General features: G+C 39.7%; 1 protein-coding gene across 2 annotated transcripts in view; it reads left to right on the top strand.

Annotated features, from left to right (window-relative positions):
* Positions 1–15,025, top strand: part of Abca13 (ATP binding cassette subfamily A member 13) — a 439,574-nt gene that overhangs the window by 177,444 nt on the left and 247,105 nt on the right. For both annotated transcript variants that reach the window (XM_076938134.1, XM_034509530.2), the window contains 4 exons: positions 2,551–2,665; positions 3,938–4,267; positions 6,941–7,010; positions 8,605–8,736. In XM_076938134.1, the coding sequence (XP_076794249.1) occupies positions 2,551–2,665; positions 3,938–4,267; positions 6,941–7,010; positions 8,605–8,736 (647 nt within the window). The remainder of the gene's footprint in view (positions 1–2,550; positions 2,666–3,937; positions 4,268–6,940; positions 7,011–8,604; positions 8,737–15,025) is intronic.

Here is a 15,025-nt window from a genome sequence, read left to right as displayed (position 1 = left end):
GTCTTACAATCTCCACTTTAAAATTCCTATCCTTCTCTCTTAAACAGCTTTGGTCAGCCACTGGAAGAGGTATTTTATATACTGTAGAAGCCAAGAGAGTTACTTTAAGAGCTTAGGCTGCCCTGATACCGACTTTTTCTTGGATTCTTTGTAACAAAAATTCAATGTTTCACATGATGCAGTACTTTATGGGGTTGGCTGAGTATACTTGGTTCATATTTGGCCTCAGTTCTCATAAGGGTAGAGTTCAGATGTCATCACCTTCAGTGCCTCAGGGAAAGATGAAGTTTATGAGCAAGGAACCATTTTCAACCCCTTCCCCATCAAATAGATTCAGAATTTTCTAGTTTTGAAAGCATCCTCTTTGTGTAAGATTGTGTTATTCCTGGAGAACAGATAATGGTTGTTGACTACATAGGTAGATATATACATAGGTAAATGGCAATATTTACCTGTTCCAAAATGCTTCAAAGATAATAACTAACCTTCACCAAGAAGGTCATGAAACAGGTATCTGAAGTCTTCTGTTCTCTGCAGCCAAATGCTGTCTCATTGCATGTACCCTAACTGCTCACACACAGTACACACTTGCTGCTCAGCATGCACATCACTGACTCTAATATAAAAATGTCACATGACTCATGGTGTCAGCAGCTCAGAGAAGTTGTTTTATGTAGCCAAGTGAATAGAAACAGAGATAAATTTCATTTCTTTTATGTTCATTTGAACATTTATTAAAAGAATGTGACTTGTCAGGAGCAAAGGCCGGTCCCTTATGGCCACATTTTCCTGTCTCTTTTGGCTTGCACATGACTAGTACTGTGCAAGCTCCACAAGAATCCAGGAGTTTGAAGAAGAAGCCTGCGTCGGGTTCAGGATGGCACCATGGCAGGAGCCTGGCAGATATTTATGCTCAAGGTCAACATCTTTTTTGTTTTTATTTTTTGTTTGTTTGTTCTCTTTTTTTTTCTTTTGAGACAGGGTTTCTATGAATAATAGCCTTGGCTGTCCTGGAACTCACTGTAAACTAGGCTGGCCTCAAACTCTCAGAGATCTGCCTCTGCCTCTGCCTCTGCCTCTGCCTCTTGAGTGCTGGGAATAAAATGTGTGCCACCACTACGTGACCAAGATCAACATCTTGAGTGGTCCCTTTGCCTTCTGTCTAGACAGTTTTAAATCTGCTATGGTCTTCTACTCTCTCTCCAGAGGCCTCTCTACCTATGTTCCATTCTCTGTGTTTCAATGTGTTCTTTCTGTCTCCTCCTTTGATCTTAAAACTTTTTGTTGTATTCTTCCCTTCATTAACTAAACTTCAGAATGGGCTGTGATGTGTAAAATTCCATGTAGCATCTGGCCAGGCTGGGGCTCTGACAGCATCTCCTGAGTCACGAGCACCTTGCCAGCCCTCATCACCTGCCCTTGCACTCTTGGTTTTTCATGTCTTCTTGAATTCCCCTGTGACTCATGTCTATCCTTTATATGCTCTTTGGTCAAGTATTTCTCCGCTGGTGTCTCACCTTAGCCCTGTGTGAATGACATCAGTTCCCAAAACTGCAGCTTCCGCTTCCATTGATTACTACTTCCTGACCTCATAGGGCAGACTTCTACTTAGTGCCTATTTTATCTCTCTTTGTCCCTTAGGATGGTGTCTTTAATAGCAGGGACTTTAAGTGCCACAGATGAAGTGATACTGCTTGTGTGTTAATTGGGTCTTTGTTTGAATAAGATTACATTGCTTGTTTAGAGCTCACCTATGGGTAGGAAATAGAAGGCCTGGCAGTCACCCAATGGTGCAAATGGAAATGCCTATATAAAAGGACAGGTAAGGGAGAAGTTGTTAGTTAAGGTATCTAAAAAATGGTCTGGCAGTGGTGGAGAGTAAGGAGTTGTTCTAGAAGCTGAAACAAGAGATTAGAGGAGTGACCACTACTTTCAATCAAAGTTGAAATGTCACAAAGGGAGAAAACCTACCAATTTTTGTTGGGTTTGGTACACAACTGTCATCAATGTCTCCAATGTGCTTTACAAATGAAGTCCAGTTAGAGTAGATGGGAAAGTACAGGTTGAGGAAATAGAAAAAGTGAAAAACATTAGTTTGGCAACTTTAAACATATTTTTTAAAAGGTTATTACAATCAATTGTTAGCACTGATTAAAGATGCATAATAGCCCCAATTAGGTGGGAAGACTTATAATCATGAGTCAATGGCTTGTTTTATATCTTTGACATACTCTGTCTACATCAAGTGTCAGATCATGCAATGGCTACCTGAGGCACTTTGAGTCCCATAGCTCTGGCATGATACCCTTTGTGTATCTGCACATTTGTAAACCAGGATGCCAATTACAGCTGCAGTGTCTTAGTCACAAGCCTTTTGAGGTACTGCTTCAGAGGGTGACCTGTAACTTGTGAAAACAACTTGACCAAAACAGGATAGATCCATAAACCTTATCATATTCATGATCCTGAGTCAACTCACCTGGCTTGCCCCTGACCTTACTTGACCTTACTTGACCTTGGAGATTAATTGAATTAATTATACCCGGACAGGTTCCTGAACAACGTCGGTTTCTTTTTTCCACTGATTATGATGTTGACTTGGATGGTGTCTGTGGCCAGCATGGTGCGGAAGCTGGTTTATGAGCGAGAGATCCAGATAGAAGAGGTAACTGGCTTTGATATTGTCTGTGGGATCACAGGAGAGGATTTGGAGAGTGGTCCTCCAAGTAGATCACCTGTTCTCTCTCTCTCTCTTCATTCTTCCTTCCCTTTGCGGAACTCCTTCCTAGGCTTTAGCTGAGTCTCCCTCCTAAGAATATTGTTTCCTATTGGAGCCGGCAGGGTTGTCAAAATGTGATAGATATTTCTTATAGAGACAAACTGAATGAGATTAAAGACAAAGCCACACTTGCTCATTGGTAATATTTCTAAATCATCACTTTCTACTCTGATGTCTAGTTCTAATTCTATACAAAGGGTTCTGATATGTTTTTTTTTTTTTGTCCCGGTATTATTAAAACTTGAAAACCTCAGATAACTGCTTTCAATAATGAGAGTTTGTAAGAGCATCTGGTGAAGGTGTTCTTCACTGAAGAGTGAAGGCAGGTTCGGTGGGATGCATGGTTTGACTACTGAACAGTTACTGAGATGTAGGGACTACATGGTCAGTGGTATAGGGATTACTCTACACATCGCTTACTTGCTTACAACCATCTACTCAAGTGTGGCTCTGTTCCTCCCCTACATGGGTTTGATCCCTGGGCACAGGGGCTTGGAGACAGAGGTGCCAATTGCTGGGTTCTCTAATGTACCTCCTAAGTAGCCAGCAAAAGACCATACCTTAGAGGTCCTTAACTTCCTTTCATATGAAGGCAGGCAAATTTCCCAAACTATCACCACTTTGTATATGAACAAATGGTAGGTTAGTGGAGAAATGAATCTAATTAATTTCACCAAGATAATTTTGTAAAATGCATTCCGTAGCCATGTAAAGGCCACCTCAGCCAGAGGGCTTGCTTTAGTATTTTCTTCTTTTATCATTCTTTGCCATTACTGAGCAGAGCATGCACAAACAACTGGAGAACAAAAGCTAAGACTATAAAAACAATTCCACACAAACAGAAAACATAATAAAATCGTGGTCAACCAAGTCTATGGTCTCAAACATCTGTTCATGCTTCTCTCCTCAATGATTCTTACTGGTAACACTGTTTCATGACTAGCTCCAGGTTTCTCTCCAAGAACATAGAGAATGGCTATGACGTCAGCTCTTTGAGAGACCTACAGTAGAAGGGAGTGACTTTCTTAATACCCTTTCCAGGGTTGGGTTGGCAAACCAAATGGTTCACTTCTCCACTGGTATTCCCCTTGCTTGTCACCTCATCTCCCTTTTCGAGTGTCCACTGCAGTGATAATCACAGGCTCCTTCTTTTCACAGTACATGCGGATGATGGGGCTGCATCCGGCCATCCACTTCCTGTCCTGGTTCCTGGAGAACATGGCCGTTCTAATTCTGAGTAGTGCTGCTTTTGCTGTCATTCTGAAGATGAGTGGCATCTTCGAGCACAGTGATGCCTTCATTATTTTCCTTTACATGCTGGACTTTGGGGTGTCAGCTGTCATGCTGAGCTACTTCCTAAGTGTGTTTTTCAACCAAGCTAATACAGCAGCCTTGTGTACCAGCCTGGGGTACATGATCAGCTTCCTGCCCTACGTGGTTCTATTGGTCCTACATAACCAACTCAGTTTTGCTATTCAGACTCTGCTGGTGAGTGAGCTGCTCTGTAAAAATGCAAAGTAAAGCCAATAGGTGCCCTCTAAGCATGGCATATTCACAGCTTGCCAGTCTGTCTTGTTCTGACTTATATGGAGTATCTGAGGTCTCTACTTTGTATTCTGCCCACAGATGCAGAACTACGGTGGTGGTTCATTGACTTGCAGTGATATAGTGGCAGGCCATTAAGAATTGTCAGTTTTCTGTAATGGGATCTCTCTGAGGATTCTGGGAAGTCAGCAGCCTCTTCAAGAAAACATATAACTTTGGGTTCTCTTTGTTTCATGCATGGAAAGAAATAGATTTCTGAAGCTATTTTAGAAGTTAAAAATAAGCATTTTTTTTGAAGCATCATGAGTTACCTCACATTAAGTGGAAAGTTCTCTCCGTTAGCAGTGTCAGAATCACTCATCCATTTGAAATGTATGCTCTGAAAAAGACTGAGGCTGCTTTCAAGTCTGCAGTATAAAATATGCAGAAGACAGTAACAGAGTCTTTCTTGACTGTTGTCTGGCAGGCACTGTGCTTGACACATAGTAGGAAATCAGTCTGTGTATAAAGGGTAAATGTATCAATAACAGATCAGGTTCCTCACAGAGCATTAGTTGTATCTACCAGTTTGCCCCCCTTTTTCCAATGGGCCAGCCCATGTCCTGAAAATAGCAGTCTGCTGGAGGCATGACAAGGATCACTTTGAGAAGAACTTAGGGACATTTCGAGTTCCTGGATTGTTAAGAAGTGTTCAGAAACCTACAATTGGCAAAATTGTAGGAAACAGTAGACCATATGGTGCCCTGCCCCTTGTAGAGACATCCACAAGGCAACCTCTAAGGCTTAGGAAACACTGGGCAAGAGGGGGTGGGAAGATTGTAAGAAGGAGAGTATCAAGAAGTCCGCTGTGAGACGGTGCCCCGTATGACAGGGAAGCTGTACTTTGAAGTCTCAACAAGATGGTCTCCTAAACAAGACATGAAAAATGACACTTGAAATTGATGTGAGAAGGTAGCTGAAGGAAATCTCACAAGACTCCACCCTTAGCCACCCTTAGCTCTTAGGTGAAGAGCGACAAACTGTTAATGACTGCTGACAGAGGGAAAGAAGTTGTCTCTAGTAGGTAATCTGATCCTGAATAGTCAGTCCTAAACATATACACCTATGAGCAGCACTAAATAGACTCAATAAGCTGTATTTATATATATTTGTGAATGTGTGTGTGTATGTGTGTGCACGTGTGCATGCAATAACACTTAAATAAGACTTCATGAATTTTAGAGGGACTTGGTGGGACACAGGAAGAATTGAAGGGGGAGGGGCTGCGGGAAATTATGCAGATACAGTAGTCATATGAAATTCTCAAAAAATACCAGAAAGGCTTTATAAGAAATTCTCTTTTCATCATGGAATCCTTGAATGATGAGTGTGTCACTTATTCCCCAGGTGGAGAATACCTTCTGTGCTTATCTAGAGCCTCAGAGCAAATGCATGCATGACAGCCGAATTAATTTCTCCAACTTCAATTAAGTAACAACTCAGTATTGTGTTTGTTGCCTTTCTTCTGGCACTAAGAATTGAATCTAGTCCCTGAAATATAATTGACAAGTGCTCTACTATTTTTTTAACCTTTTTTTCTTTTGAGAAATAGTTCTCTAATGTTACCCCAGATAGCCTTGAACTTGTTCTGTATCCCATATAGGGTTTGAAGTTGCAACTTTCTTGCAACAGCTCCCAAGTAGCAGGGATTATAGGCAGGCTACTCTGTTTTTTGTTCGTTTTTTTTTTTTTTTCTGTAGCCAAATATACTTAATACAGATATGCATACATAGAATAAACTGTTCTATTCAATTTGTATCTGTTCCCCTGTTACATTTTTACCATCTTGATTAGCTTATATCCCAGCTGCAGCAACTTAGAAGCAATAACTTTTTATTAGAATTAATCAGGTATTCCTAGAATAATTAATACAACTGAGACCCTTGCTGTCTCCTGCTCATAAAGTCTTTAAAGTTATGAACATATACAGAAGTGAAGAGCCAAGTGAACATTCAAATGCCGTCACTTGTGCTTGTGTTTCAGTCCTTAAGTCTCAGGCATCTATCCATGCAACATTTGTTTTGCACATGCAAATGCTCTCTGGCTAGTGATGACTTCTAACTCAGGCACATTGTATTTTAAATGTATGATGCTTTTTCAGTGGGTTTCCTTTTTTTGACATCAATCCTCTTTTACTGAACATAAACTAATAGCTTCTTTTAATACACTCCCTTTCTAGTGTAGAAGTGTGTAGACATTGCATCAGTCTGCTCACAGAATGCTCCAAGGCATACATTCAATAGTAAGAAATAGTAAATTGTTCTGTTCCATTTCCCACTGTTTTGTGTTACATGTTTCTGTATTCAGTGCATTGAATTTATGACACCTTGAGTGTTACAGTGAACAGAAATGATTCATTTGAACATTAAAAACAAGCGGGTGAGCATGATTTTCAGAGTGGTCTGACACTCTGCTAATCCCTTCTGGCTCAGATATTTAAGTCATTGCCTGAAGCAATGGTATCTTTAGAACCTTTGAATTGGGAAGTATCTTCTTAGAATTCGGTGTTGTGGGTTTTTGGTGGTCACAATCAAACATTAATGGCTTTTTTTCTCCTCCCTCCACCGACCATGGCAGTGCTTGCTTTCAACTACAGCCTTTGGACAAGGAGTCTTTTTCATCACATTTCTGGAAGGACAGGAAGAAGGTAAGAGGATGACCCGTTCAGAAAGTAGCTTTCTGTCATTCACAGTTTGGAAACATGTAGCTGTCAAGCAACTGAGCCAGGAGTTAATCTTGTTACCAAGTGATACATTTGGAAGGAGATCCTAGCATTTGGTTTTGCTGATGGAAACCTTCCTCTTACCTAGTCATTATGGTTCTGAGAGCAGTCAAGAATAATCACATCTCAGCATCTCTTGCTGCAGATACCACCCAAGTATAGTGGTAGATCCAGGCTAGTGCATAGGTCTTGCTATAGTACATATTCAATCTACTGAACTTCCGGATTCTTGCGATAATGTGGTATGCGTATGCCTTCCATCTGCTAGACTGTGGTTGAACTAGGACAAATCTATTTGGAGACTTTACCACCTCTCCTACTTCCACCTTCATTGTTCCAGGGTCTTATGTCTAATTAGCAAAGAAAAGGTCATGACTATCACTTCTCCTTTCTATACATATTTATCCCTATATGCATCTTGCATACTTTTTTTTTGGTAATAAGCTCTCTAGCTGAGGTTGGATTTGAACTCTCTATGTAGCTGAGCATGACCTTGAATATTGCATCCTCTTGCCAAAATCTCCCAAGTTCTAGGATCACAGGCATATGCCATCATACTTGGTTTATACAGTGCAGGGGAATGAACCTAGTGCCTAATGTATGCCAGACAAGCAAATTTACCAACCGGGTTACAACTCCTGCCCCTTAAAATAATTTTAAGATGTACTGGATTGATAACACCTTTTACTTACATTGAGATTTTTATCATAAACTCCTAAGTAAGAACATTTGTGTTTTAGATGTTCATATTGTTCTGGGGTGTGTTTTGGAATTAAAGCAAAATATAAGCCATAGGTAAAACTTAACACTGGATGTTATTGCAATGGCTAGTTACTTTGTGCTGATTTATCTAACTTTTCCAATGAAATATGTGAAAATAAACTTTAATCTTAAATATTTTCTGTCCATTTTTTTCAACTGATCTTCAAAATAAGAACTGGACCAAGAAGATATAGAAGAAAATAAATTAAAGTACAATTAAATTATTGATTATTTTGATTCAAATAATAACAAGTATACTGTGGTTAAAAATTTTTAAAGCTGGGCCTAATTTAGTGCCACAGCGAATATAAAGAGGAATAATGTTTTCAACTTACATTATAATCCAGAAACAAATCACAAAAATAAGAAATAATGATTCTTTTCCTCCATAGACTTTTTATATATTATTTAATACATTTTTCCAAAAGCAGAGTAGTATACTATTTAAAGTTTTATTAAACAATTCTTTTGTCCATAAATATAAAATTGTTCTTTAGTTGAACCAATAAAACTAGGTGCTAATGACTTTCAGAGAGTTTTGGAAAGTCGGAGCTTGACATGATGCTAATGGCTGCCCATGGGTTCCTCTGAAACCGAGGTGAGATTATACAAACCAATGATGCCTTTGAAGCTTAGCACTGTTAGTATCATCTTGCTTTTTGTTTTACATGAGACTCTTCTAGAATTAGTCAACTCCCTCATGAAACCTACGGTAAAAGAATAAGCCCAAGTAACTCTGTCCTTTTCCTTCCGGCAGGGATCCAGTGGAGTAACATGTACCAAGCTCCAGAGCCAGGGGGCATGACGTTTGGCTGGGTCTGCTGGATGATTATGTTTGATTCGATCATTTATTTTTTGGGTGGATGGTATTTCAGCAACTTGATCCCTGGTAAGAAATCTTCATTTTCATAAGACAACAAAATAAACTGGAACCCAGTTTATTTTATCAGTAGCTCCCAACAGGCTGTAGGTCTGTAGACCACACAGCACAACCCTATTTTCTAAGAACAAGTATATGAAAGAGGTGGGGATGGGGTCATGACAAAAGAGTCTGGGACCTCTGGAGGAGGGTCAGAGAGTACATGATGGGATTGTGGAGAGTATGTGGCAAGAACTCATCTGGGGCAGTAAATCAGGATGTAGATTTGTAGATTCATGAGAAAACCAGACAGGGAAGTAAATGTTAGAATAGTGTGCTAGAAGGGGGTGCACTTAGGAGTCACTTCCTGATTCAAGCTTTTTTTTTCTTTTCTTTTTTTTTTTATTTAAATGTAGCCAGTATAACCTGGAGGCAGGCTTCGGGTAACACCCATTGTAGGGAGTGAGGGCCAAGATAGGAGTAATTAATTTCTCTGCTGATTCAACAAAAACAAGAGACATGCAGTTACCATTTTGGTTCAAGCTAAAAAACAGAAAAATTACAGTGTAATTTTGAAAAACATTTCTTTAGAGCTGACATATGGATGGTATTATATTTTATTGTTGAATTTGCTCATGACTCTGACTCTATATATTTCAGAAGAATTGACCTTTAACCTTTAAAATTGTAAACTATAAATAGAGATTCCAAACATGCAAACAAAAATGGAGGGGTAGGTGGAAAAATAAATCGTATTTTTACTTGTGAATCCCCATTTAACAGTTGGGAAAATCATGGAATTCTTAAAGACTAGCATGCATCAAAGTCATAGGTCATTGAAAAGATATTTTCATAGGTATGAAAATGGGGCCTCAATAATAGACAGGCAGTATAAACTCACTAGGTAATTTATTTTGGAAAAACTAGGATTGCATGGAATTAGAAAGTAATAAAATGAACCTAGAAGGCCAAAATTGACAAGAAGCTGGATAAGAAGCAGTCAGACAGTGATGAGGCTGAGGAATGTAATACAGATCCTTGTGATAGAGTGTCATGTTCCTTTACAGAGTGGGAATGCAGTCATAAGCATAGAGAAAGGAGTAGAGAGGCTGGAGAGATGGCTTTGTCATTAAGAGTACTTTGTGCTCCTACAGAAGATGTGAATTCAGTTCCTCACACCTATGCCAGGCAGGCCATAACCACCTGTGACTCTCTCCCCAGGGGACCTGACACCCTCTTCTGTCCTCTTTGGTCACTTGCATTCATGTGCACATATTCATGCAGACACATGCACACATACACACACTTCAAAATAAATCCTAAAATATACAAATTATTTTTGTAAAAGAAACAAGTCAAGCTAGACATGGTGACAAACCAAAGTAATACCAACATACAGGAGGCAGAGGCAGTGGATCAGGAGTTCAAGGCCAGCCTGACCTACACTGTGATATCCTCTTTTTTTATTAAAACAAAACAAAACAAAACCCAACCAAACAAAAAAGAGTACCTAAAACAGAAAGAGAAATCAACAAAAATAAAGATGAAAAGGTGAATGAATTTTGAGGGTCTGTTGGTACAGGACCCTGATTAGCTAGAACCGAAGGCAATCAAGAAGAGTCCCCAGAAGTCAAGCTGGATATGGCCAGCAAATGATCATCAGGCAACATACACAATTCCGAAGAAGAAATTTGTGTTCAGATAGAGAATGGCTGATGTCTTGAACCCCACGGGCAAAGAAAGAGTCCTACAATCCCAAAGACCAGTAACATCAGGATGAGTTGAGATGACAGTGTTCAAGGACCAAGAATGTTCTGACTTCTTTCTCTCTGTCAAAGCATAATGTATAAGAATCCTGATGTCTTCATTAAGGGTTTTATTGCTGTGATAAGATATAGCCAAGAGCAACTTGGGGAGGAAAGCATTTACTTTAGTTTATGCTTCTACATTACAGTCCATCATTGAGGGAAGAACTCAAACAGGGTGGAAACCTGGAGGCAGGAGCTGACTTAGAGGCCAAAAAGGAATGCTACTTACTGGTTGTTCCTCAAGGCTTGTTCAGTATCCAGGGCCACCAGCCTAGAGGTGGTATTACCCACTAAGGGCGGGGCTCTTTCACATCAATCATTAATTAAGAAAATGCTACAGAGGCCTGCTTATAGGCCAGTCTTAATGGATGAATTTTCTCAATTGTGGCCCCCTCTTCTCAGATGTCTAGGTTTGCGTCAAGTTAACAAAACCTAATCAAAAAAGTTGTCTCTTGTCAACTTGACACATGAACATTATTAAATAATAATAAGTTACATAACGTATTAAGCTACTTTCCTTTCTTTCATCCCCAGGGTCTCATACTAATATCAATATCATAATATAAAACATCCCAACTTTTAAAAGTCCCATAGTCTTTAAAAATTCAAATGCTTTAAAAGTTCAGTTTTTCAAATATCCAAAGTCTCTTTAAGAAATAAAAGTCTCTCTAAAACTGTGAGCTCCTGGAAAATCAAAAGTAAATTACATGCTTTCTTAATGCAAGAAGATAGACCTAAAGCAATGGCACAATCTAATTGAAGCAAAATCAGGCTCCAGCAGTATAAAGCATTCAGTTTTTGGTGTCTGGGACCCACTCAGAATCCTCTGGGCTTCAGAGGGCTATGGAAGCAGTATTTCTCTGGCTCTGCCATCCATAGCACATACATTTTGCTTCACAGGCTCAGGCTGGCTCTATTCTACAGCTGCTGCTATTTTTGGCACCATCCTATGGTACTAGGTTATCCAAAATGCTGGGATGTCCATTGTGCCTGTTCTGCATGTTCTACAATAGTCCTTTTTAGACTTTTTTCAGGGACTCTGAGCCTGCTACCTAGTGCCCAAGTCTCAGCCTCTCTCTGTTCCATGCACCTCCCTAGTCCCCTTTCGCCCGTGAAAAAGGACACGGAGGCAGTAATCAGGTATCACTACAGACAAGGATTTACTTCTTGTAACAGCAAAAGCGGAAAAGACCCCAAGCCCGGGAAAGGCACTGCTATATATACCCTAGAGTGGCGTGTTCACTTTTGATTGGCTGTTCACTCATCACCCCATATTACGCCCCGGGATGGGCAGTGACTTTGGTGCGCCTTTTGCCTTTTGCACCTGCGCAGTCAGTTGTTTACAAGTGGGAGGACAGGATGTCTGCGCCATCTTGGAATGGTGAATCACTGCGGCTCCCAACATCTCTCCACAACCCCTAAATCCCAGTGTTTTTACTGTCACTAATGCTCCATCATCACCAGTGGCCTCTCCTATCCTCTCATACTGCCAAGCCTCAGATGCTCTCCATGACCCCCTCATGCCTTTAGAACTAATACCACTTGGAAGGCTCAAATAACCAAGCTTGGCTGGTACCAACAGGTACAACTCTGGTGACCTCTGGATAATGAATTCTGTGTGCTGACTGAGGGAATATCTCCAGATTTAAAATTCTCAATGATACTGATTGCTTCTTCTTATTCTTTTTTCCTTTTATTGAAAATAGATTCTTTTCTCATACAATATATTCTGATTATAGTTTCTCCTCCTTTTTCTCCCAGTTTCTTTCCCTGTCCCTCCATTCCAGATCCATTTCCTTTCTATCTCATTATAAAATAACAGGCTTCTAAGAGATAACCACCAAATATGACAAAGTATAATAAGATGAAGCAAAACTATTGTGTCAAAGTTGGATACACCAACCCAACAGGAAGAAAAGAGTCTAAAGAGCAGGCACAAGCATCAAAGATCCACTTGTTTTCAGTCAGGAGTCTTATATAAAATATTAAGTTAAAAGATGTAATATATACATAGAGGACCTGGTGCAGATCCATATAGGCCCGTGCTTGCCTCTTCACTTTCGGTGAGCCTGTATATTCCTTATTTAGCGGATTCAAAAAGCCTTGTTCTCCCAGTGTTCTCCATTCCACCTGGCTATTAAATCTCCATAGGATTTCCTGAGCTGTCGGGGGAGGGATTTGATGGAAACTTCCAATTTAGACTCCCTCTGCATGTAACCTGTAGCTGTGGGTCTCTGTATCTGTTTCCATCTGCTGCCAGACGAAGCCTTTCTAATGAAGACTAGATAAGACACTGATGAATGAATGTAGTCAAATAGAATTAGGACTCATTTTATTGATACTTTTTTTTTAAACCAGTAGTATTTGATTTTTACCCTAGTTCTGTGGAGTATCTAGTCTCTGGGTTTTGGTAGCCATGTCTGGTATAGGTTCCTTCTTGTGGAGCAAGCATTAGGTCAAAGAAGACACTGATTGGCTACCTTCACAAGTTCTGTGCCACCACTGTTCTAGCATACTCTTTTCTCTTTTGGTAGCCTATAGAGTATCTTGCTGCACCAAAGACATTAGAACTGAGTGGTAAAGTCTCCAAATAGTCACCAGGTCCCCTTCTCCATGTTCGATGAATTGTGTGAGTATTGTCCTTGGCAAGGGGCCCTAATTTCAGTTTGCAGAGATCAGCTTTGTGACTTAGCCACAGCCAGGTTATTTGGGGCTTTCCATGGAACCACACTGGCCAACAACTCAATTGCATGCAATACTGTCTCATTACCGGAGGCCCCCGCCTGACAACAAGATATTCTTCTAACTGCAAATTGAATAACGGCACATTTTTTAACAGCTGAGTAATACTCCATTATGTAAATGCACTCAATTTTCTTTATTCATTCTTCTGAGACTCCAAATCCCCCATTACTAGAAATTCTCATTAGGATCACCTTCATAGATTCCAGAAAATTTCCTCTGCATCAAGTTTTCATATGCCCCACCCCCAGTGACCCCTAATACCAGCAGCCTCTTCATCCCTGTCCACACTCTCTTCTGTCTCATCTCTCCCCTTAACTGATTCTTCCCTCCACAACCCTACCATTTCCTGTGTAATCTATTTTATTTATCCCTACTAGAAAGATCCATACATCCCTACCTAACTTCATTTTCCCTAACTTCTCTGGGTCTACAAATGGTAGCTTAAGTTATAACTTCCTTAATGGCTAATACACACTTATAAGTGAATACATGCCATATTCATCTTTTTGGATTTGGGTTACCTCACTTGGGATGATTTTTTTCTAGTTCTATTCTTCTACCTGCAAATTGAATAATGGCACATTTTTAACAGCTGAGTAATACTCCATTATGTAAATGTACTCAGTTTTCTTTATTCATTCTTCTTTGTTGAGGGGCATTGAGGTTGTTTCCAGTTTCTGACTATTATGCATAATGCCACAATTAGTATGGCTTTGCAAATGGCCTTATGGTATCATGGAGCTTCCTTTGGGTATATGCCCATGAGTGGTGTAGCTGGGCCTTGAAGTAGATGGATTTGAACTTTGGGAGGATCTGTCATGTTGATATTCATACTGGCTGTACCAGTTTGCACTCCTACCAGCAATTAAGGAGTGTTCCCCTTACTCCATATCCTCACCAGCATGAGTTGTCACTTGTGCTTTTGATTTTACCCATTCTGACAGATATAAGATAGAATCTTAAACTAGTTCTGATTTGCATTTCTCTGCTGGCTAAGGATGATGAACACTTCTTTAAGTGTTTCTCAGCCATTTGAGGTTTTTCTATTGAGAAATTTCAGTTTAAGTCTCTACCCTATTTTTAAATTGGATTACTCATTTGTTGGTTTGTTTGGTATTTTGTTCCTTGAGTTCTTTATATATTTTGGATATTAGTCTTCAATTGGATATGGAGTTGGTAAAAAAATTTTTCTCTCTCTGTAGGCTGCTTCTTTGTCCAAATGATGTATTTTTGGCTTTACAGAAGGACTTTAGTTTCATGGGGTTCCACCTATTAATTGCTGTTCTTAGTGCATGTGCTTTTGGTGCTTTGTTGAGAAATTCTTCCCCAGGGTCAATGCATTCAATGATATTCCCCACTTTCTCTTCTATCAGGTTCAGTATATCTGGTTTATGTGGAGGTATTTGATCCACATAGATATGAGTTTTGTTCAGGATGTAGATATGTATTTATTTGCAATTTTCCACATGCAGCTATCCAGTCTGACCGGCATCATCTGTTGAAGATGTTTTCTTTTTTCCATTATATATTTCTGGCCTCTTAATAAAAAATTATGTGTCCATAGTAGTGTGGATTTATTCCCGAGTCATCAGTTCAGTTCCACTGATCAACACGTTTGTTTTTATGCCAATACCAAGAGGTTTTTATTACTCTAGCCTTCTTGTACAACTTGAAATTTGGGATGGTTATACCTCTAGAGGTTCTTTTATTGTTCAGAATTGTTTTAAGTGTCCTGGTTCTTTTGTTTTTCCACATGAAGTTGAGAA

This window comes from Arvicanthis niloticus, chromosome 7 (assembly GCF_011762505.2).
Source record: "Arvicanthis niloticus isolate mArvNil1 chromosome 7, mArvNil1.pat.X, whole genome shotgun sequence".
Lineage (NCBI taxonomy): Eukaryota > Metazoa > Chordata > Mammalia > Rodentia > Muridae > Arvicanthis > Arvicanthis niloticus.
This window is presented reverse-complemented; position numbering and strand designations above follow the sequence as displayed.